Consider the following 23,280-nt stretch of genomic DNA (forward strand, 5'->3'; position numbering starts at 1 on the left):
CCCCCAAAAAAAAAGTTGAGGCTTTTTTAGTCACTCGGTCCTGCCCAAACCCCAGCAGCAAGCTGGGGGTGCCCCCAAGTTCTCCATGCCCGTGGCTTTCTGGAGGAGCCCTGAGCACCGCCCCTACCTCTGCACTGCATCGTGACATATTTCCACACTTCCACACCGTTCCCTGTGGCTGCGGGGCTACTCCCCGCCAGGCTGGTGCAGGGGGCCTGCATGGGGGACCGAGGCCCCAGGAGGGGGTCAAGGCAGACAAGTCTTCCCTCCTGTCCCTCTCTACTTCCTTTCAATGTGCTCTGATGATTATAAAAGGAATACATGGTAGCTGGGTTTGGAGGCTGAGGCCTAGCCTGAGCTACCCAGAGAGAAGCCTCAGCTGAAAAACAAATCAACAAGCCAGGCACCGGTAGCTCAGGCCTGTAATGCTAGCTACTCAGGAGGCCAGCCAGAGTAGCAAAGATCCTGAGCCTCTTATCTCCAATTAACCACCAGGAAGCTGGAAGTGGTGCTGTGGCTCAAGTGGTAGAGCGCTAGCCTTGAGCAAAAGAGCCAAAGGAAGCGCCCAGGACCCTGAGTTCAAGCTCCAACACCACCGCCACCAACAAAAAGAACCCATCCCTATCTGTCAGTACCAGCAGCAGGGGGCCTCGGCACAGGGCATCTCTTCTTCACCATTTCACAGCCAGCACTGAGGCCAACCTGGACGACACAGCAAGTCCCTGTCTCCAAAACAGAAAAGGAAAAAAGCACCCAGGCCTCTCTCCTCCTCAGTGTGTCCCATAACAAGTAAGAGAAATCTTGGCAGGGGATACAGACATTGCTATTTTGGCTAGCACTCTGCCACTTGAGCCACAGCACCACTTCTGGTTTTCTGGTAGTTTTGTTTGTTTTGGGGGGGGGTCCAGTTGTGGGGCCTGAACTCTGGGCCTGAGCGCTGTCCCTCAGCTCTTTAGCTCAAGGCTAGCGCTCTACCACTTGAGCCACAGCACCACTTCCGGCTTTTTTCTTTTTTGCTTATGTGGTGCTGAGGAATCGAACCCAGGGCCTCAGGCATGCAAGGCAAGCGCTCTACCACTGAGCCACCTTCCCAGCCCCTCTGGTAGTTTTGGAGATAAGAGTCTCACAGACTTTCCTGCCTGGGCTGGCTTTGAACCGTGATGTTCAGATCTCAGCCTCCTGAGTAGCTAGGATTACAAATGTGAGCCACTGGTGCCCGGCTATCACTGAGTTGTTTCTTCTTTCTTCTCCTCCTCCTCTTCTTCTTTTTTTTTTTTTGCCAGTCCTAGGGCTTGAACTAAGGGCCTGGGCGCTGTCCCTGAGCTTCTTTTGCTCAAGGCTAGCGCTCTACCACTTGAGACACAGCACCACTTCTGACTTTTTCTGTTTATGTGGTGCTGAGGGATAGAACCTGGGTTTTCATGCTTGCTAGGCCAGCGCTCTACCACTGAGCCACATTCCCAACTCTATGTGGAATAGTTTTCACCAGTATTTTTATTTTACTTTTTCAGAGTGATTGTAATGAGCAGTCCTAGCTGGGAGACACGGCGTGACCACAGTCCCAGCTCCCTGGCCTCTCAGTGTTAGCACCAACAGTCCATGAGCCCCAGCAAAGGAGACCCTTGGCCAGCCCCATCCAAAGAAAGGGACCTGCCTGCCTGCCTTCTCTTTCTTTCTTTCGTAGGCACTCAGTCTCAAACTCAGGGTTTCCTACTCTCCCATAGCTTTTTTTTTTTTGGTCAGTTGTGGGGCTTGAACTCTGGGCCTGGGCTCTGTCCCTCAGCTCTTCAGCTCAAGGCGAGCGCTCTACCACTTGAGCCACAGCGCCACTTCCAGTTTTGTGGTGGTTTTTTAGAGATAAGAGTCTCATGGACTTTCCTGCCCGGGCTGGCTTTGAACCGTGATCCTCAGATCTCAGCCTCCTGAGTAGCTGGGATGACAGGTGGGAGTCACAGCCCCTCTGGTAGGCCTCACATTTTCTGACACTGGATTTTGGGTGGATGGCAGAGGCCGCGGGGTCAGCCGCTGGCCGGGGTCCATCTCTGCGGGGGAGGGGGACGCTCGCTGAGGCTCAGTCCGACAGGTCCCCATCCTCAGGCTCCCCGGGGATCCGGCCGCTGGCCGCCCGCCCGATGGCCTGCACCCAGCGGCTCCGCAGCTCCTCCGTCTCGGCCTTGAAGGCGTAGAGTTGGCCTGACTGTTGCAGCTCGAAGCTTCGGGGATCTCCCTGAGGCCCTGGAGTCACCTGGTAGCCCAGCAGGGGGATGGAGGCGTGGGCTCGCGTGTCCTGGGGAGGAAAGAGCAGTGGGCCGCTGCTGTCTCCCCAATTCTGCCTCTTGGTGCCCCTCCCCCACCAGCCACACACCCAGAGTCTGGACCCAGCGCTGAAACCCCACTTGAGGGTTTCAGGTCTCCTGGACTGCAGTTTCCTCCCTGGCCACACGGGGGCGAACTCCCTCCCACCCAGGAAGGGCGGGCAGGGCTTTACCTGAGGGGCAGCGTAGACATACAGTACCAAGGGGTCGTCCCTGGGGATCACGCACCAGCCCCGGGGGCCGGGCCGGCTCCATTTGTCCCCAGTCAGCTGCAGGAAGCCGCAGATCACACTCTGCTCAGGCCCTGGGGAGGCCCCTTTCTAAAAGCAGGAAGAGGGACAGTCAGGGGACAGCGCCACGGTGTCGGACAGCAGCCTGGGCTTGGGCCCCTGTGAGTGCTGGGGAACAGAACGGGGTGGGGAGGGCAGCAAGAGTCTGAGCCGAGGCCGAGGTGCTGGTGGTTCAGGGTGAAGCCACGCCGGCACCTCCAGCAGGCAGCTGTGAGGGGGTCCAGGATCTGAGGCCCTGAGCAAAACAGAGAATGCGGAGGCACAAACCAGAACAGTGGGCGCCAGTGGCTCACGCCTGTAATCCCAGCTACTCAGGAGGCTGAGATCTGAGGATCTTGGTTTGAAGACAACCCCTGGCAGGAAAGTCTGTGAGGCTTTCACTTCCAATTAACCACCAAAAAACCAAAAGTAGAACTGTGGCTCAAATGGGAGAGTGCTAGCCTTGAGCAAAAAAGCTCAGAAACAGTGCCCAAGCCCTGAGTCCAAGCCCCAGAGTGACACAAAACAACACAACACCAGAGTTCAGGACAGCTGTGTGAACTTGCGAGGTCACCTCCCTGCACCTGGTCTCCAAGGGAGACCTTCGAGTCAGTACAGAGTCTGTGATCTGCCTGGAGCCTCAGTGTGCCCATCTGTAAGGTGGAATCGGTGCTGGGCGCTGGTGGCTCATGGCTGCAATCCTAGCTACTCAGGAGGCTGAGATCTAAGGATCAAGGTTGAAAGCCAGCCTGGGCAGGAAAGTAGTGCGATTCTTATCTCCTACAAACTACCAGAAAACTGGAAGTGGCGCTGTGGCTCAAGTGGTAGAGCGCTCGCCTTGAGCTGAAGAGCTGAGGGACAGCGCCCAGGCCCAGAGTTCAAGCCCCACGACCAACAACAACAAAAGATGGAATTAGTGACACAGGGGACTGTGGGACAGGCCACACGGGACGTGAATGGATGGGGACATAGAGGTGGAGTGGAAGAGTTCGGGTGACACCTTACAGCCCAGTTCACCTCGGTTTGGTGACAGCCCCTGTGTGGCCAGCGGGGCTGGGGGGGGAGCAGGGCCCTGGGGATGGGGAGCCTCTCACCTCCAGGATGCCAGGCCTCCGGTCCTTGTCCCCAGGGAGCACGCTTCCAGTGAGGAATGCGTAGCAGGACACGCACACCCGGCTGGGCCTGTTGCCGTCGTATTTCAGCTGGGCTCGGTAGTCGGAGCACCGGGCACACACCACCTGGGAGGGCAGGAGCATGCGGCTGTGAGCATGCGCTGTGGGCCTGGACGGGCGCCGGCCACCTGGACAGAGCCTGGCTGTCCTGCCGGCTCCGCTGGGCTGCAGAGCCGCACTGGGCTTTAGGACCCGTGCAGAGTTCGCATCCATGCCATCACAACCCCAGGGCACTGAGCACACATGTGGAAGGCTGTTTTTGCCAGGAGGACCTGCGGGGGGGGGGGGATCCCAAGCCTGGGGGGCACCATGTTAATGGATCACACTGGGGAGATGGTAAGCCATGGGGAGCCACAGAGAAGAATGGGGGGGGGGGCGGCTGGGAAGGTGGCTCAGTGGTAGAGCACTCGCCTCGCATGCACGAAGCCCTGGGTTCAATTCCTCAGCACCACATACACAGAAAAAGCTGGACGTGGCGCTGTGGCTCAAGTGGTAGAGTGCTAGTATTGAACAAAAGCAGCTCAGGGACAGCGCCCAGGCCCTGAGTTCAAGCTCCAGCCCAGGCCAAAAAAAAAGAAGTGGGTGCTGCAAGTTGTTGCCGGTAGATGGGAAACGTGTGAGGGAAGGGGTGCAGGGGTGCAGGGGTGGTCAAGTAGCAAGCTCAGCCCCTCCTCCAGCCCCGCCCACCCCACCCTCCTCCTGCCCCCCCCACCACACCCACCTTCTGTACCAGCCTGCCCAGCCCTCACCCCACCCTCACAGGGCGTGGTCGGGGCTGACCGAAACTGGCCCCTGGGCCACCGAGAAGGTGACTCACAGCCGCCCAAACACACAGATGTCAGGGCGAGGCCCAACAGCCTTCCACTGCCTTCACAGTGTTTTATTTTATATTTATATGTATACATATATATATTTATATTTATATGTATGTATCTATCGTGTGTGTGTGTGTGTGTGTGTGTGTGTGTGTGTGTGTGTGTCTCCTAGGGCTTGAACACAGAACCTGTATGCCATCCCTGAACTTTTATGCTCAAGGCTAGCCATAGCTCTACCTTGGCTTTTTTTTTATTGTTGTTGTTAGTCGTGGGGCTTGAACTCTGGGCCTGGGCGCTGTCCCTCAGCTCTTCAGCACAGTGCCACTAGCACTCTACCACTTGAGCCACAGCGCCACTTCCGGTTTTTTCTGCTTATGTGGTGCTGAGGAATTGAACCCAGGGCCTCATGCATGCAAGGCAAGCGCTCTACCACTGAGCCACCTTCCCAACCTGCTGCTGCTACTTCTTCTTCTTCTTCTTTTTTTTTTTTGTGGTTAATTGGGGATAAGTCTCACAGACTTTCCTGCCCTGGCTGGCTTTGAACTATCATCCTCAGATCTCAGCCTCCTAAGTAGCTAAGATTACAGGTGTGAAGCTCCAGTACCTGGCTTTTTTATTTACTGTAACTAGTGTGTCTGTGTGTGTGTGTGTATTTGGGGGTGGAGGGGCGCGTGTGGTGTGTACTAGTCCTGGGGCTTGAACTCAGGGACTTTCACTCTCACTTGGCTCTTTCTCTAAGGGCTGCAGGAGGCAGGGAAAGTAAGGGGGAAGGGGAACTCCCCCATATCTGGGGTGGTGGGTTTGGGCTGCTGGGGAGTAGTTTGCCTGCACTCTGGGACACAGCCTGTCTCCTGACCTTAGTCCTGGGGCCTGGGGCAGGCAGGGTCAGACAGCAGGTAGGGGAAGCTTGATACTGGGGTGTCTAGAGAGAGCCTGTTGACCCCTCTGAGCCTCACCCCCTCCATTTGTAAATGGAACACGGCGGGGGGGCCTGGGCCAGGCGCAGGATCTGCACAGGGAAGGTGGAGGCCTGGGTGGGACCAGGGAGGCTCCCCGGGGTACTGGGTACCTGCAGTACTGGGCCTCGGTACTCACATAGCCGCAGGCCCGGCAGTGGTGGCGCCGGCGGGTCAGCGCGTTGAAGGACTCCTGGCAGCGCATGCACATGGTGACCATCTTGTCCCGGATCCACTGCGGGGCGCGCAGGCCCAGCTGCTCGCTCTGCAGCTGGAGAAGGGGCGGGGTGGGCACACGGCCTGGCCCCCAGGGCAGCCGAGGCCCTAATACTTTTTACTCCTTATCATAAAGGTGGTTTACACAATTCTTTTCTTTCTTTTCTTTTTGGTTGGTCATGGGGTTTGATCTCTGGGCCTGGGCGCTGCCCCTCAGCTCTTCAGCTCAAGGCCAGTGCTCCACCACTTTGAGTCACAGCGCCACTTCCGGTTTTCTGGTGGTTCATTGGAGATTCCTGCCCTGGCTGGCTTTGAACCTCGATCCTCAGAGCTCAGCCTCCTGAGAAGCTGGGATAGACTACAGGCGAGCCACATGTCCCCGGCTCATCTTGTTTTATGGATATGGAAGCAAGTCCAGGCCCAGAGAGGTCAAGAAACTCAGCTAGGTCACCCAGCATGTCAGGATGCAGCTGACACCTGACCGCCAGCCCCAGCTGTTCTGTGCCCCCTCCGCCCCCTCCGCCCCCCCCTCCGCCCCCCTCCGCCCCCCCTCCCCCCCCCCACCCCCCCCCACCCCGCCCGCGGGGCTCTCACCTCCAGCTCCTGCGCCTCTCCCTCCGACCCCTGGGCCACTGCTTTGAAGGTTTCATTCCGCTTCTCGATCTGGTCAATGGCCACCTGGCAGGCCTGGGTCAGAGGTCAGGAAAGGTGTGTGTTGGGGGGAGGGGGCTTCTTAGTGATGCCCTACGCATGTGCCACGCACGCGCACATGCGCACCACACGCAGACGCACAGTTCCCCCCCCCCCCCCCAGATCTCAGACGCCGTCCGAGAGGAGGCTCAGAGAGGGTGAGTGGTCGGCGCAGGCCGCCCAGGGAGGGAGGCTGATGTGAACCCGGGGCGGATACCACGCCACCCGCGAGCAGGAGCAGCTGGACACGGCCAGGCGCGGGGTGTCCACCCAGAACCCCCCTCCCGGCCCTCCTTCCCCTCCTGCTGCAACCCCTACCTCAATCCAGGAAACCATCTCCTCCCGGGACCTGCAGGAAGGAACGTGCACACGCGTGGGGCTGGGGGCTGCCCGTCCCAACGCCTGCCCGCTTGCCGGGGCCCTGGCCCGCCCGCCCTCCCCAACGGCCCCCACCCTCCCCGCCTGCCCCCCACCCTCCCTCCCCGCCTGCCCCCCTTCCCTACCTGCCCCCATCCTCCCTCCCCGCCTGCCCCCCATCCTCCCCGTCTGCCCCCCCTCCCTCCCTGCCTGCCCCCCTCCCCGCCTGCCCCCCACCCTCCCTCCCCGCCTGCCCCCCATCCTCCCCGCCTGCCCCCCCATCCTCCCTCCCCAACGGCCCCCCCTCCCTGCCTGCCCCCCATCCTCCCCGTCTGCCCCCCATCCTCCCCACCTGCCCCCCACCCTCCCTCCCCGCCTGTCCCCCCTCCCCACCTGCCCCCCATCCTCCCTCCCCGCCTGCCCCCCATCCTCCCCGTCTGCCCCCCCTCCCTCCCCGCCTGCCCCCCTCCCCGCCTGCCCCCCACCTCCCTCCCCGCCTGCCCCCCATCCTCCCCGTCTGCCCCCCCTCCCTCCCCGCCTGCCCCCCCTCCCCACCTGCCCCCCATCCTCCCTCCCCACCTGCCCCCCCACCCACCCTCCCTACTTGCCCCCCCACCCTGCCTCCCAGGCTCCCCCCTCTACCCACCTCCACCCCCCGGCCTTGGGCCCACCTGGCCTGCAGCTCCAGCGTGCGCTGCCTCCCTGACACCAGGAAGGAATGAGGGAACTCCGCATCACTCAGCTCACGCACCTGACACAGGAGGTCCTGGCTGAGCCTGCCCTGCCCTGCCCTGCCGGGCACAGCGCATGGGGCCAGGCACATGGTGCCTGCAGGGGCGACCCTCACTCCAGGCGCAGCGCGAAGCTTGCCCTCCACTTCCCAGTCCTGTAGCTGGGCCAGCCCAGGGTGAGTGGACAGCCGGCCCCTGGCAAAAGGGGTCACTGGAAAGCCCAGCACCTCACGCCTGTAATCTTAGCCTCTTGGGAGATGGAGATCCGAGGATCGAGGTTCGAAGCCAGCCTAGGCTGGAAATTCCATGAGACTCTCACCTCCAGTTAACCACCAAAACGCCAAAAATGGAACTGTGGCTCAAGTGGTAGAGCGCTAGCCTTGAGAGATAAAGCTCAAGGAGACCACCCAGGCCCCAAGTTCAAGCCCTGGGACCAGTGCGCAGAAAAAGCAAACGGGAAATTGGAAAACGTTGGAAGTTGATCTGTAAATTAGACTAAATTAGTGTATTCGGTTTGTTGTATTTTTTTTTTTTTTTGTGGGGGTCCAGTCATGGGGCCTGAACTCTGGGCCTGGGCGCTGTCCCTCAGCTCTTCAGCTCAAGGCTAGTGCTCTACCACTTGAGCCACAGCGCCACTTCCGGCTTTTTTCTTTTTTGCTTAGGTGGTACTGAGGAATTGAACCCAGGGCCTCAGGCATGCAAGGCAAGCGCTCTACCACTGAGCTACCTTCCCAGCCCCTGTTGTATTATTTTCTTGAGTTAAAAATGTCCATAAGAAGCCAGATACCGGTGGCTTATGCCTGTAATCCTAGCTACTCAGGAGGCTGAGATCTGAGGATCGCAGTTCAAAGCCAGCCTGGGCAGGAAAGTCTGTGAGACTCTTATCTCCAATAAACCACCAGAAAACTGGAAGTAGCTCTATGGCTCAGTGGTAGAGTGCTAGCCTTGAGCTGAAGAGCTGAGGCACAGCACCCAGGCCCAGAGTTCAAGCTCCATGATCAACAACAACAACAACAACAAAAATGTCCATAAGAAGCCAGATACCGGTGGCTCATGCCTATAATCCTAGCTACTCAGGAGCTGAGATCTGAGGATTGGAGTTCAAAAGCCAGCCCAGGCAGGAAAGGCCGTGATACTCTTATCTCCAATAAACCACTAGAAAACTGGAAGTGGTGCAGTGACTCAAGCAGTAGAGCCCTCGCCTTGAGCTGCAGAGCTGAGGGACAGCGCCCAAGCCCACAGTTCAAGCCCCCAAAATTAAAAAAAAAAAAAATGTCCATAAGGGGCTGGGAAGGTGGCTCAGTGGTAGAGCGCTTGCCTTGCATGCTCGAGGCCTTGGGCTCCATTCCACATAAGCAGGAAAAAGTCTGTAACCCAGCACTCAGGAGGCTGAGTAGGAGAATCCCACATCTGAGACCAGCCTGTACTATACAGCAAAATAAAAACAAAAAAACCAAAAACTGTCTCTAAAACAAACAACAACATAAAAGAGGGAAAGGCGGAGGGAACATCTTTAGGGGAAGGAGGCCGGGGAGGCTCACAGAAGGCTAGAGAGCGGTTGGAGGTCACTCAGCACTTAAAAGGCAACAGAAAGATTCCCACAACAGGTCGTAGTCCCTTCGGCTAAGGCATTAGAACACTCAGCGTGCAGTCCCCAGACTTGCCCAGCAGGAATGGCTACACAGACACCGGCTGTGTCATGTCTGCGCTGTCCAGAAGAGGGCGCTGGGTGACCGCTGGCTGCGGGGAGACCGCTCTGGGGCTGGGGGCAGTGCCCGGCCTATGTGCTCAGGTGGCTGGGAGCCCTGCGTTGGGTGCTGAGGGAAGAGCCCGGGCCTCGTCCTTGCGGAACCCGTGCTCTAGCCCTGAGCGACAGCCAGCCTCTACTTTCTTCCTTTCTCTACATCTGTCCCTCTCTGCCTGATCCAGGCCTCCATCTCCGCCCTGCCGTGGTCTGACGATACCCAGACAGATGAGATGTATAGATGACAGACAGGCAAGACAGAGCGATGGCAGACAGGTGGGCTCCCACCCAGACACCCCGAAGGCAGCCTGTGTGTGGCCCCCAGCGTCGCAGCCCCCCACGGTGTGCTAGGCTGTGCTGTACCCAGCGGGACAAGCTCCAGGATGGGTGTTAAAAAGCAAAGCACACCTTCACTCACACCACGAATCATCCGAGTGTGTGAAGACCCACAGCCGGGGGCCTCACATGGAGAATGGGGGTCACCAGCGTGGCTGGGCATGCCTGTAATCCCAGATCTCAGGAGGCTTCAGCAAGAGAATCTCAAAACCAGGGACTGGTGGCTCACGCCTGTCATCCTAGCAACTCAGGAGGCTGAGAGCTGAGGATCACCGCTCAGAGCCAGTCTGGGCAAGAAAGTCTGTGAGACTCTTTATTCTCAATCAACTACCGAAAAAGCCAGAAGTAGAGCTGTGACTCAAGTGGTGGACTGCTAGGCTTGAGCAGAAGGCTCAAGTGCGTAGAACTCAGTGCCTAGGCCCTGAGTTCCAGCCCCAAGACTGGCAAAAAACAAAAGCAAAGAGGATCTTGAGTTCCAGGCCAGCCTGGGCCAAACAGTCTCATTCTGTGGGATGAGAGCGGGCAGGCACTGGTAGTTCACACCTGTAGTCTTAGCTACTCAGGAAGATGAGATCTAAGAATCAAGGTACAGTGTCAGCCAGGGCAGATGAATCTGTAAGGCTCTCATTTTCCAATGAACGCAGCCAAAAGCCAGAGCTGGGGAGCGTGGCTCAGGTGGTAGCGCACTGGCCTGGTACGCGTGAGGCCCTAACGCAGCAAAGGAAACTCAAAGGCAGCTCTTGGCTCCATGGAGACCGGCAGGTCAAACCTGCCTCTGACCAGATCCGGGGCTGGAGCACAGCACGGCCTATGGAGCACCGTGCGGGGCCCTCTGTCTCCCACAGAGCACGGAAGAGTGGCCCGGGGCCTTTCCATCCCACTGCCCGGCTCTCCCACAGAGAACCCATTTCCACCTCCTCTCCCCCGGGATGGGCGTGGGGAGCCCTGCCAGACCTTACCTTCATGCCAGCCACGTCGATGCGGGTCCGCACCTGGAAGTGTGCGCCCACTTGGATGACCCTGGGCACACAGTAGAGCAGCATGTTGTTGAACTGCAGGGGATACAGGCGTGAGCGCAGAGCAGTGGCAGCCGGGATGGTGGTTGGAGGCTCCAGGTCTGGGCTGGGGCTGGTCACCACCATCACCTTCTTCTCTACCCATATTCTGAACTTTTCTTTCAGGGCTTCCCAGGTGGTGCGAAAGAGGTGGGAAGAGGCTGCCTAGCCCTCACCCCTGATAAGAGGGGCGCTGAAGGGTCCCCCCGCCTACGGGCATCCAAGGACCAAAGTGGACCTCAGAAAAGCACACAGCCACGTCAGAGGTGTAGATCTCCAGGCAGGACAGCCTTCCAATCTCAGGAAGACCCCTGGCTGCTTCAGGATCAACCTGGGCAGTTCTTCCTGATAGCTGACCTGAGTCCCTCCTGCTGTGCATGCTCTGAAGCACAGATTTAACCCCACACAGGCTTTGGAGCTGAAGGGAACCAGGGTCAATCTCCCTGGGAAGCCCAGGGAGGGGGCATGGGCCAGTCCCCGATCCCAGAGGCCGCTCCCAAAGTGGTCCGAGCAAAGGAGCAAGAGGTAGTTCCCTCCTGACCTCCCGCAGAGGCCCGGCCAGCCCCTACCAGGAAGAGGTAGCGCTCCATGGGGTCGCTGCGGCGGGAGGAGATCTTGAGGACGGGGCCCTCTCGGAGCAGCGTGTTGGAGGGGTCCACGAGGTTGGCCTCGAGTCCCAGGCGCTGGTACACGTCCCACAGGTCCTGCAGCCGCTCCTGGGGAGGGGACAGCCTCAGCACGGCCCAGCCCGGGCAGGGTGACAGAGGGCGGCCGTGTGTCCCCCGGGGCCAGGAGGGCGCCGCTCACCATCTCCGTGATGGCCGCGTTCGAGTGCTGGGCCGCCGAGAAGATCAGGTCCAGGGCTTCTGGCAAGCGGGCAGGGCCAGGGTTAGGCGAGGGACGCGGGGACATGGCAAGGCGGCCTCAGGGCCTGCTGCCACCACCCCTAGGCACGTGGCTTCACAGACGCTTGCTGCTCCCCCCGGGGGTTCAAATCCCAGGTCTGCTGCTCCCGGGCTGGGTGACCGAGCCGCTTCCTGAGCTCTTGGGTGCACTAGCCAGGGGCAGGAATGGCCGCCGGCCGCCACAGCCATTTGGGGAGGTGGTAAATTATTTTGTTTTTTAATTTTGTATTGGTCCTGGGGCCGGGGCGCTGTCCCTCAGCTCTTCAGCTCAAGGCGAGTGCTGTACCACTTGAGCCACAGCGCCACTTCTGGTTTTCTGGTGATTAGTTGGAGATAAAAGTCTCATCAACTTTCCTTCCTGGGCTGGCTTTGAACCTCAATCCTCAGATCTCAGCCTCCTGAGTAGCTAGGATTACAGGTTGAGCCACTGGTGCCTGGCTTTTAATTTTTGTCAGTCCCAGGGCTTGAAATTAGGGCCTGGACACTGTCCCTGAGCTTCTTTTGCTCAAGGCTAGTGCTCTACCACTTGAGACACAGCACCACTTCTGGCTTTGTTCTGTGTATGTGGTACAGAGGGAATCGAACCCAGGGCCCCATGCATGCGAGGCAAGCACTGTACCACTGAGCCACCTTCCCAGCCCCTAGAGGTGGTAAATTAAATCATGGTGTGGCTCAGCTTCCTAAGCAACTCCCCCTCTCCCCCCCTCCCCCACCAAGGGCATTCTCACTCTGGGCATCGGCCCGGTCTGGGGCCTGGGCTGGAAGTTTCTGGACGTATTCCTTGAGCAGCAGCTCGTAGCGGGGAATCCTCTGCACGGGCTCCAGCATGTGGTGCTGCAGCGTCAGACTGCCCGAGGCCTCGCTGCTCTGGGGGTCAGGGGAGGGGGAACCAGGGGGAGGGGCAGGGGGCGGGGTGAAGGGTGGGCACTCGGAAGATGCCCCAGCTGGCTTGGGGAAACTGAGGCAGCATACACTGGGGCTCTGCCCCCCCCCCCCCGCAGGGCCTCACCTGGATGCGGGCAATCACCTCCTGGAAGGGCGGGCATTTGTCCGTCCAGGCGGCCAGCAGCTCTGCGGCCCGCCCAAAGTTCTTCACGTACTCGCTGTACATCTTCAGGAACGGGGCCAGTTTCTGGATCACGTCCCCGATGCGGGGCATGGCCGACCTGCACAGGACAGCCAGGGTGAGCCCCTCCCCTGGGACCCCAGGTGAGACCAGTCCCCCCCCCCCCCCACCGCCTTTCCAGTGCACCATGGGAGCAGGCGCGGGGATGTCCACCCTCAGACCACCAGCCCTGGGTGCTGCTCCGCTGCTCCGTCCACTGCTGCCTCCCCCACAGGGAACTGCCCCGCTGGGGCTGGTGACAACCTGATGTGGGATTTTGTGGCAGTCACCAGAGCCACCTGCCCAGCACAAGGGTTTTAGGCCCAGGGCCGGAGCTGACCTGCTCCAGCCTTATTCTCAGCCAAACCAGGTACCTGAGCTGTGTGTCCTCGGCCAAGCCACTCAGCCTCTCTAGACTCATTTGTTTGTTTGTTTATTCATTCATTTACTCATTTATTTACTCATTCTTTGTTTGTTGTTGTTGTTGGTCGTGGGGCTTGAACTTCGGGCCTGGGTACTACCCCTGAGTTCTTCAGATCAAGGCTAGTGCTCTACCACTTGAGCCAGAGCACCATTTCTGGTTTTCTAGTGGTTAATTGGAGATAACAGTCTCAAGGACTTTCCTTGCCCAGGCTGGTTTTGAACCATGATCCTCCAATCTCAGCCTGCTGAGTAGCTGGGATTATAGGTGTGAGCCACCAGCACCTGGCTTTTTTTTTTTTTTTTTTTGCCAGTCCTGGGGCTTGAACTCAGAGCATGGGCTCTGTCCCTGGGCCTCTTTGTGCTCAAGGCCAGTGCTTTACCACTTGAGCCACAGCACCACTTCCTGCTTTTTCTGTTTATGTGGTGCTGAGGAATGGAACCCAGGGCCTCATGCATGCAAGGCAAGCACTCTGCCACTGAGCCACCTTCCCAGCCCATTTATTCATTCTTTTACAGAGTCACACTCTGTAGCTGGCCTTTAACTGGTCGTCTTTCTGCTTCAGTACCATAAATGCTGGGATCGCAAGCACATATGCACGCCAATTTTCTACTTTGAAAAAATGGGGATGACTGTAAAAGGTTCTTTCCTTTTTAAAAGTAATTATGAAAAGTTTTCAAGCCTGGTGCCAGTAGCTCATACCTGTAAGCCTAGCTACTCAGAAGGCTGAGATCTGAGGATCGCTGTTCAAAGCCAGCTGGGGCAGGAAAGTCCATGAGACTCTTATCTCCAATAAACCACCAGAAAACTGGAAGTGGTGCTGTGGCTCAAGTGGTAGAGTGCTAGCTTTAAGCTAAAGAGCTGAGCAACAGCACCCAGGCCCAGAGTTCAGCCCCATGACCAAAAAGAAAAAAGAAAAAAAAAATCAGTGGACCACTCTGTATCCATCACTAGTATGTGTGTGTGTGTGTGTGTGTGTGTGTGTGTGTGTGTGTACCAAGGTATACACAGGGCCTTGCACTCTGACTGTGGTTGTAGCTCAGCTTTACTTGCTCAAGGCTGGTGCTCTACCACTTGAACCATGCCTACAGTCCAACATTTTGCTGGCTAATTAGCGATCAGATCAGATTTGTCTGCCTGGTCTGGCTTCAACCCACAATCCTCAGATCCCAGCCTCCTGAGTAGCTAGGATGACAGGCAGGAGCCACCGGAGCCCAGGTCCACCACCAGCTCTAACAAGGACTAACATTCTTCTTTGCCACAGATGGTCAAGAACACCCGTGCCCAGCATGGAGACTCATGGCCAGATATATAAAGCAAATAATGTCCTGGCTAACTGCTGCAGTGGTCTCCCTCTGCAAACAGAGGGTCGCCTGTGGGACCATGGGTATAATTGTCACATGGCTGGCTGAGCTAAAGCTGCCTGCGTGATAGGGGCAAAGGTCACGGTCCTGGAAGGTCAGCACTGGCAATTTCTGCTGCCTCTCGGATCACTTGGTCTAGTAAAGAACCTGGCTGGGGCTGGGAAGGTGGCTCAGTGGTAGAGCGCTTGCCTTGCATGCCTGAGGCCCTGGGTTCGATTCCTCAGCACCACATAAGCAAAAAAAAAAAAAAAAATTGCACAAGAACCTGGCTGCCTCGTCTCCTGAACCGCTTCTGGCTCTCTGCCTGTGTCTCTGTGTCTCTGTCTGTGGTCTCCTGTCCTCCCAAACCCCTAGAGAATCCATCTCAGAGGAGGAGCTTGTCCTAGCTGCAGGTTCCATCCAGCAGATACCAGAAGAAATGGCCAAGCCAGATGCCGGTGGCTCACGCCTGTCATCCTCGCTACTCAGGAGGCTGAGATCTGAGCATCACAGTTCTTAAGACAGCCCAAGCAGGAAAGTCCATGAGACTCTTATCTTCAATGAACCACCAGAAAACCAGAAGTGGCGCTGTGTCTCAAAGTGGTAGAGCACTGACCTTTGTAAAAGAGCTCAGGGACAGTGCCCAGGCTCTGAGTTCAAGCCCCATGACTGACACATGCTCTGGGTTCAAACTCCATGCCTCTCCCCCCCCCAAATAATATTCTGATACCACCATGGAGTGAGGAATGCGTTTAACATGATTAAACTGAAGATGCTTTTCCCCCTTCTACACTTTCATAGGGTCAGAATGTCCCGGGGGGGGGGGGGGGGGGGGAGAGAAGGGGAAGGGGGTGGGGGGGGCAGAGGGGAAGGTTAGCATAAGAAAATTCTGGGAACCAATCCAAAGGCTGCTTCTAAGAGGAAGATAGCAGGCTGGGGGGGGGGTAAGATAGGTACACAGGGCGCCCCAGGATTACTGCAGAGCCTCGTATCACACAACCTCCCCAGGGTCTTCCTTTGGGATCAAACATTCTCCAGGCACTCAGTCATAGTTCCCCTGGGGCCTAGGGTCCCCATGATGGTCACGCGCCCAGCCAAGGTCTGGGCCATCAGGTGACCCCCAGCCCCCCGGGATGCCCCTCCCCCACCCTCAGCCAGGACAGGACTCACCAGTTGTCCAGGCGCCGCTGCAGCTCTGGGAGGAAGAACTGCGCGTGGAACTGGTGGATGGAGGAGATGTTGGAGAAGACCAGCCTGACCACGTCCTCCGGGAAGGCCTTGCTGCTGCGCGCCTCCCTCAGGAGCTCCTGGAAGAACACCTGTGGCCACCAGCCCGGGTCACAGGCCGGGAGACAGCACAGCTCAGGGGCAGTAGGGCCTCCCCCCCATCCCCCGCATCCTTGCAACCCCAGGGAGAGATGGGGCCAGGAAGGTGGGGCTCAGGTAACAAGCCAGGCCCCGAGATACAGGGACTTGGCCAAAGGCTGGCAGCTGAGCAGGGTCAGATGTGGCCCGTCCTGGGTCTGTTGAGTTTGTGGTTGTTGTGGTCTATCATGGGGCTTGAACTCAGGGCCTAGCCTCTTTTTGCTCAAGGCTAGCTCCCTACCACTTTGCACCACAGCTCCACTTCTAGTTTGGGAATGGTTAATTAGAGATAGGAGTCCCATTCATGGGCCTTCTTGCCTAGGCTGGCTTTGAACTGCGATCTTCAAATCTCAGCCCCCTGAGTAGCTAGGATTATAGTTGTGAGCCACCAGCACCCAGCTCTACTGAGCTTTTAAACTTCCCCAAGTGAAGGGCCCACAGCTGAAGGTTAATGCTGTAGCCCCTCCTCAGATGAGGGGTCTGGGTCAGGGAGGTGAGGCTTCACAAAGCCCAAAGGCCTGTTCTTCTTGTGCCCATAGCTGAGGCTAGATAGGCTCAAGAGAGCCAAGGGGCTAAAGCCTCATTCCACCCCAACTCCAGCCTTCAGGATGATGGACTGAGGCTCTAGAGTCAAACCCAGGGGTCCTGGGCACGGTAGCAGGCGGCAGAGCAGATGGTGGCAGGAGGCTGGGGGCTGGGCTGGGAGGCGGTGGGGGGGAGGGCAGGTCCTGGCCACTGGCCTGGTCCAGCAGGTGCAGACGTGCCACGTAGGCCTGCTCTGTTTCCAGCAGCTCCTGGACGATCCTCTTCTCCTCGGGCTCCTGCAGGGGTGGGAAGGGGAGGTGCTCTGGACACCCCTGAACCACACCCCTCTGGGATTCCCACCCCTCTCCCAGGTTTCCTACCCAGGCTGGTTTTGAACCCCAATCCTCAGATTTCAGCCTCCTGAGTAGCCAGGATTACAGATGTGAGCCACTAGTGCCTGGCTCCACCTATGTAGCTTTGAATAAGTTCTGGAGGCTTCTGAAAGGTTCCCATGGTGAGGGAAATGATAGGGCTGATGAGGGCAACAGAAAGTTCAGGAAAAAAAAAATCTCAAGTGAGCCAGGCACTGGTGGCTCACATCTGTAATCCTAGCTACTTCAGGAGGCTGAGCTCTGAGGATTGGGGTTCAAAGCCAGCCCGGCCAGGAAAATCCGTGAGACCTTATCTCCAATGAACCACCAGAAACCGGAAGTGGCACTGTGGCTCAAGCGGTAAAGCGCTCGCCTTGAGCTGAAGAGCTGACGTTTTCCAAGGGAAAGACGTGCTTAGCTTCTGGCAGCTGTGTGGCCACACAGGATGCTGCAAGGGGCCCTGGGGCGCTGGCTTGGGGAGAAGGCTGGGGAAGAGGTGGATGGAGAGGGCCCAGTTCCCACCTGTGTCCCGGGCCCAGGACACGCAGCAGGCTGGCAGGACTTCCTCCAGGTCCTGCTGGACAGCTTGTTCTTCAGGGAGCTCAGGTACTGCCTGCTGACCGTCCTGGGCCCAGGGCCCAAGGCCTCCCCCAGGTGGGGGGTCACCCAGGGCCCTGGGGCCAGCTCAGGGCTGTGATGTGCGTCCTCCAGTGTGTGAGCTCTGGCTGCAGCTCCTGGGGTCCTGAGAACAGAGAGGACCTGAAGCTCTCCCGTGGGCAGGAGGGAGGAGTGGTTGGGGGAAAAGACTCCCCAGCTGGGCCTGGCACCCCTCGATTTCCATCTCGCTCCTCCACACCTTCCTCAAAGGAGTGCCAGGTTTCAAAATGAGGCAGCGTGGATGGTGTTTCATCCACACTGAGGAACTACAGACTTCCCTGTTGAAAATGTTTCTTCTTTTAATATTTCAAATGTCAAAATAGGAAAATGATCTATGGAACTTGTGGGCAGGTTGGAAGGGGAAACTGGGGGAAAGCGAAGGAAGGGGTGACATTGCCCCAAAAAGAAATGTCCTCATTACCTGACTTATGCAGTGGCAAGTCCCCTGTACAACACTTAGTAACAATCAAATTATATTTTTATTTTATTTATTTATTTTGCCAGTCCTGGGGCTTGAACTCAGGGCCTGGGCACTGTCTCTGAGCTTCTTTTGCTAAAGGCTAGCACTCTACCACTTGTGCCACAGCACCATTTCTGACATTTTCTGTTTATGTGGTGCTGAGGAATTGAACCCAGGGCTTCATACATGCTAGGCAAGCACTCTACCACTAAGCCACCTTCCCAGCCTCTAAAATTATATTTTTAAAAAACAGAAAATGTTAAAATATCAAAAATTAAATGGAAGCCGGGTGTCAGTGGCTCATACCCGCAATCCTAGCTACTCATGAGGCTGAAATCTGAGAATCACAGTTCAAAGCCAACCCTGGCAGGAAAGTCCTGGAGAGTTTTATCTCAATTGACTATCAAAAAGCCTTAAGTGGAGCCATAGCTCCAGTGATAAAGGGCCAGCCTGAGGGAAAAAGCTCAGAGACAGCACCCAGGTCCTGAATCCAAGCCCCAGGATCAGCACACATACACACTCACACACACACACACACACACACACACACACACACACACACACAAAATGAAAGATATGCTGGCACCAGTGACTCATAACTAGATATCCAGGAGACTGAAATCTAGAGGATCAGGAGTCAAAGCCAGACTGGGTGGTAAAGACTGCCAGATTCCATTTCCAAAATAACCAGCAAAAAGCTGGACTAGAGGCACGATTCAACTGGTAGAGCACCCACTGAGCAAGCAAACCAAGCAAGAATGTGACACACTCCATTCAAACCATGGGACTATATTTTTTTCTGCCAGTCCTGGGGCTTGAACTCCAGGCCTGGGCACTGTCCTTGAGCCTCTTTGTGCTCAAGGCTAGCATACTACCACTTGAGCCACAGCACCACTTCTGGCTTTTTTTCTGACTAGTTTATTAGGGACAAGAGCCTTACAGACTTCTCTGCCTGGACTGATTTCAAACCATAGTCCTCTGATCTCAGCTAGGATTCGATCTCTAGCTAGGATGACAGGGGTGAGCCACCGGCACCCAGCTAGGACTCATCTTTTATTTTTTATTTTTTATATTTTTTTTTGGTCCGGTCGTGGGGCCTGAACTCTGGGCCTGGGCACTATCCCTCAGCATTTCAGCTCAAGGCTAGCACTCTACCACTTGAGCCACAGCGCCACTTCCGGCTTTTTTTTCTTTTTGCTTATGTGGTGCTGAGGAATCAAACCTAGGACCTCTGGCATGCAAGGCAAGTGCTCTACCATTGAGCCACCTTCCCAGCCCCAAGGACTCATCTTTTAAAAACTATGATTAAAAAAGAGGGCTGGACATGTGACCAGCTGGCCAGCAAGCCAGTCACGCATGAGACCCTGACCTCAAACCCTCGCACCGGAAGAAAAAAAAAAAGATACAATGCAGTCAACACAGGGAGCTCCTCATTCTGAAGACAGAGGTAAAGCCACTGCCCCAAGCCACACAGCTGGTCTGTGATGCATGCAGCACTGAGGCCCACTCAGGGCTTCTATCCTAGGACTGTCCCCATGCCCGGTACCCAAACATGGTTCCTCAGACCATGCACCTGCAGCCCCTGGAGAAGCTGAGTCTACTTTCTGTTCTACATTTGGCTTCAGCTTCTGCAATTTCTCTCCCAGCTTCTGTTTCCAGCTTCAGTTTCGCATCAGCTAAGGTGCCCAAGCCTCCCAGAGCCCCAGCCCTACTCCATGCTGGGTGTGCTCAGTAACTAGGAAGGCCCCCTCACCCACCAGGTGGGCCAGGCAGGGGGGGGCCTGAAGGAGCTGTCCGTGGTGCTGAATGGCATGAGGTTGGCCAAGGCCCTGGGAGAAGCAGGGTAATGACCTTCAGTTACCCTACTAGCTTAGCACACATGCTCATGCCTGTAATCCTAGCTACTCAGGAGGCTGAGATCTGAAGATGGTGGTTAGAAGCCATCTGGGGCAGGAAAATCCATGAGACTCATGTCTAATGAACCGGCACAAAGCCGGAAGAGGGGTGGTGGTCTGCAGCCTGTATACGGAAGGGGCTGTGCTGTGCTCAGGCTCAGGTACTGTGTCTGTCCTTCCCCAGAGCTGGGAGGTCTAAGGTGCTGTCAGGCTACTGGCAGAGTCCCCCTCTGGGAATTGCTCTCTCTGGGAGAGCTGCCTTACCTAAATTTAATGATGGGTCCCTGGGGTGCAAAAACCAGCCCTGGGCGCCACCGGAAATAGTTAACCTGAACCCAGCCCAGCACCCCCATGACACAAAGAGGCTCAGCTCCTCTGTCCCATCCGGCTTCCCTCTCCCACAGGTGTTCCCCATAAACCACCCAGGGCGCAGGTCCACTTCAAAGGTGATTTTCAGAGCCTCCTCCCACCCCACCATAACAGCCTTTAACATCCACCATACACCTGGTCCAGCCTTTTCCCTTCTTTGGAGGCCCCACCCCTTTCCATCCTCTATAGGAAAGGAGTAGAAGCCAGGTGCAGTGGCTCACACCTGAAATCCTACCACTCGGGAGGCAGCTACGGGAGAATCATGATTGGAAGTCAGCCCAAACAAAAAGTTAGTGATGCCCTCATCTCAAACTAAACAAGTTGGGCTTCATAGTGCAAACCTGTCATCCTAGCTATGTGGGAAGCCTAGGCAGGAAGTTCATGATCCAAGCCAGCCTGAAAAAACTTGAGATCCTTCCTGAAAAAAAAAAAAATAGCTGCCGGGCGCTGGTGGCTCACGCCTGTAATCCTAGCTACTCAGGAGGCTGAGATCTGAGGATCGCGGTTCAAAGCCAGCCCGGGCAGAAGAGACCGTGAAACTCCTATCTCCAATAAACCACCAGAAAATCGGAAGTGGCGCTGTAGCTCAAGTGGTAGAGCACTCGTCTTGAGCTGAAGAGCTGAGGGACAGCGCCCAGGCCCAGAGTTCAAGCCCCACGACTGACAAAAAAAAAAAAATAGCTGAAGGCAAAAAGGGCTAACTTGAGCACCTAGAAAGAACTAAAACTAGCAGAACACCAGCCTAGCAAAGTACTAGATCCTGAGTTCAAACCTCAATACCACATGGAAGGAAGGAGGGAGGTAGAGGAGGGAGGGAAGGAAGAGAACCCAGGCCTTGGCCCCTCCATTGATGACTACAATCCTTCTTTGCCCAACAGAGACCCAGCTTTACCCGTGCATCCCCATTTTATTTTCATTTAGTTATTTATTTAGGTCATGGGGCTTGAACTCAGGGCCCGGGCACTGTCCCTGAGCTCTTTTGCTCAAGGCTTAGCACTCTATCACTTTGAGCCGCAGTGTCATTTCCAGTTTTCTGGTGGTTTATTGGGGATAAGGGCCTCCCTCTTCTGCGCTGTGATCCTCAGATCTCAGCCTCCTGAGTAGCTAGGATTACAGGCGTGAGCCTCTGGCACCCCACTCCCATTTTATTTTCATGGCACCTGCTTTAGGATCTCACCCTGTCCCCGTTTGAGGGATAAAATAACACATTCCTCCTACTTAAGGTTTAGATGCTTACTGGGTGACATCTCGACTCCGTGTAGGGAATTCCTGCACCGCACTCTGTTTCTCACTTCACCCCTGCCCAGCTGTCCCCACCAGCACCTCCTCCTCTCACCCTGCCCAAGTCTGCACCTTAACACCCTGTGCTCCACAGAACCCACGGAGCAGGGACATGGGAACTGCCCAGCAGAAGGTACCCATTAGGTCCACTGGGGGAAAATGGCCCCTTCCCAGCCATTCTTCCTCAGTGGACACATGGCTCCTTCCCTAGAAGCCTCCACCCAGCATCCATAACCCAGGTAACTGGTGCTCAGGAGGCAGTGGCAGATCCTCCAGGCTCCGAGATCTTCACCGCAGCCACACCTACCCCGCCCCCCATATCAGTCTCCACCATTAATTTCGCCCTTGTTTTGCCCCGCCCCCTACCCGCCAATAAAGTCTTTTCTGCCTGAACCTTGTGGCCATCTCCTTTTGGCTGAACCTTACAGCACCCAGTTCAGGATCCAGAGAAAGCAGTGCTCCAGGTGCAACCCTAGGTGTTCTGGGGTCTCGGCCTAGGGGAACAAGCGGCAGAGGGGCTGGGTGACCATTCCCGCACAGATGCCCCATACCTCCTGCTGTTCTCAAACGCAGCCACCTGGTTGCCCACAGAGGGCCAGTGCTCCTCCCCCGTGGGCTCCATCCTGCAGGCCTGCCGCCTGGCTCTCAGCTACCCTGCAGCCAGCAGCCAGCCACCTGGGCTCTGCAGCCCACTCTTTGCTGCAGAGAGAGAAGAAAGAGGAAGCAGTTCCAGGGGCCAGTGAGGGAAAGGCCAGTTTCTCCCCCTCCCCCCCCCCCGTGGTGGGTGGAGCCCACCACGTGGCCACGCCTACCTGCCTGCGGCTGACCCTAGGTTCCTGGAGACCCCCAGTCCCAGAAGGACCTGCCAGGGCCAGAAGGTTCTGGAGTTGGAACCTTGACTAGAAGAAAGCTAGAGATCCTCTCAGGGCCCAGGGAGCTTTTGAGGTCGGTCCTTTTTCTGGCATCTTCTTTCCTGGGTGTGGCCCTGCTCACTGCTATAAGGAAATAACTTTTTTTATTATTATTAAAAATAGATCATGTGGGGCTGGGAAGGTGGCTCAGTGGTAGAGCGCTTGCCTTGTATGAATGAGGCCCTGCGTTCAATTCCTCAGCACCACATAAGCAAAAAGAAAAAAGCCAGAAGTGGTGCTGTGGCTCAAGTGTTAGAGCGCTAGCCTTGAGCTGAAGAGCTGAGGGACAAGCCAAGAGTTCAGGCCCCTCAACCGGACCCAAAAATTAAAAAAAATAGATCATGTAAGCCAGGTGCTGGTGGCTCACACTTGCAATCTTAGCTACTCAGGAGGTTGAGATTTGAGGATTGTGGTTCAAAGCCAGCCAAGGCAGGAACATCTGTGAGACTCTTATCTCCAGTTAACCACCAGAAAAATGCAAGTGGAGCTGTGGTTTAAAGTGGTAGAGTAGGGCAGGGAAGCTGGCTCAGTGGTAGAGCGCTTGCCTCGCTTGCATGAGGCCCTGGGTTCAATTCCTCAGCACCACATAAACAGAAAAAGCCGGAAGTGGTGCTGTGGCTCAAGTGGTAGAGCACTAGCCTTGAGCTGAAGAGCTGAGGGACAGCGCCCAGGCCCTGAGTTCCACCCCACCACTGAGAAATCAACCAATCAATCTTTGACCTGTGATTGGCCAGCAGGGGGAGACACTGTGACCACCACCTCATTGAGTGTCCTTATCTTAGCGTTGATGTCTTTTCCCCACACCCCCACAGAGAGCCACTTCCTCCAGGAAGTGGAAGCAGTAACAGCCAAAGTATATACTCTGTCTTGTATCTAGGAGTTCCTTCTTGTTTCATGCCCATGTACCACAAGAGGAAACAGGATCAGAGAGGTTAAGTAACTTATGCTGATACCCAGGCTTGAACTTAGGGCCTTGCACTCCTGCTGTGATTTACTGTTCACAGCTAGTGCTCTAC

At 56.5% G+C, this 23,280-nt stretch overlaps 1 protein-coding gene across 1 annotated transcript; it reads right to left on the minus strand.

Annotated features, from left to right (window-relative positions):
* Window positions 1-1,874: 1,874 nt before the first annotated feature.
* Fgd2 (FYVE, RhoGEF and PH domain containing 2) lies at window positions 1,875-22,321 on the minus strand. The gene is made up of 17 exons (XM_042684265.1): window positions 22,166-22,321; window positions 21,905-22,052; window positions 17,214-17,433; window positions 16,536-16,616; window positions 15,601-15,749; window positions 12,571-12,727; window positions 12,290-12,428; window positions 11,464-11,522; window positions 11,226-11,372; window positions 10,561-10,653; window positions 7,462-7,541; window positions 6,752-6,782; window positions 6,338-6,430; window positions 5,667-5,798; window positions 3,679-3,822; window positions 2,489-2,635; window positions 1,875-2,287 (listed from the first exon to the last, which is right to left on the minus strand). Exons 2-17 carry the CDS (start codon window positions 21,973-21,975, stop codon window positions 2,072-2,074), a joined length of 1,959 nt encoding a protein of 652 aa, XP_042540199.1. The 5' UTR covers window positions 21,976-22,052; window positions 22,166-22,321; the 3' UTR covers window positions 1,875-2,071.
* Window positions 22,322-23,280: the final 959 nt, after the last annotated feature.

This window comes from Dipodomys spectabilis, unplaced genomic scaffold (genome assembly GCF_019054845.1).
Source record: "Dipodomys spectabilis isolate Male_0828 unplaced genomic scaffold, ASM1905484v1 ptg000085l, whole genome shotgun sequence".
NCBI classification, from domain to species: domain Eukaryota; kingdom Metazoa; phylum Chordata; class Mammalia; order Rodentia; family Heteromyidae; genus Dipodomys; species Dipodomys spectabilis.

Excerpts from the sequence above, each read along its gene's own strand:
- Fgd2 (XM_042684265.1), bottom strand. The coding sequence starts at position 21,975 with ATGGAGCCCACGGGGGAGGAGCACTGGCCCTCTGTGGGCAACCAGGTG. Across the intron at positions 17,434-21,904 it reads GCGTTTGAGAACAGCAGGAG|GACCCCAGGAGCTGCAGCCA; the intron begins GTATGGGGCATC and ends CTCTGTTCTCAG. Across the intron at positions 12,728-15,600 it reads CAGCGGCGCCTGGACAACTG|GTCGGCCATGCCCCGCATCG; the intron begins GTGAGTCCTGTC and ends TGTCCTGTGCAG.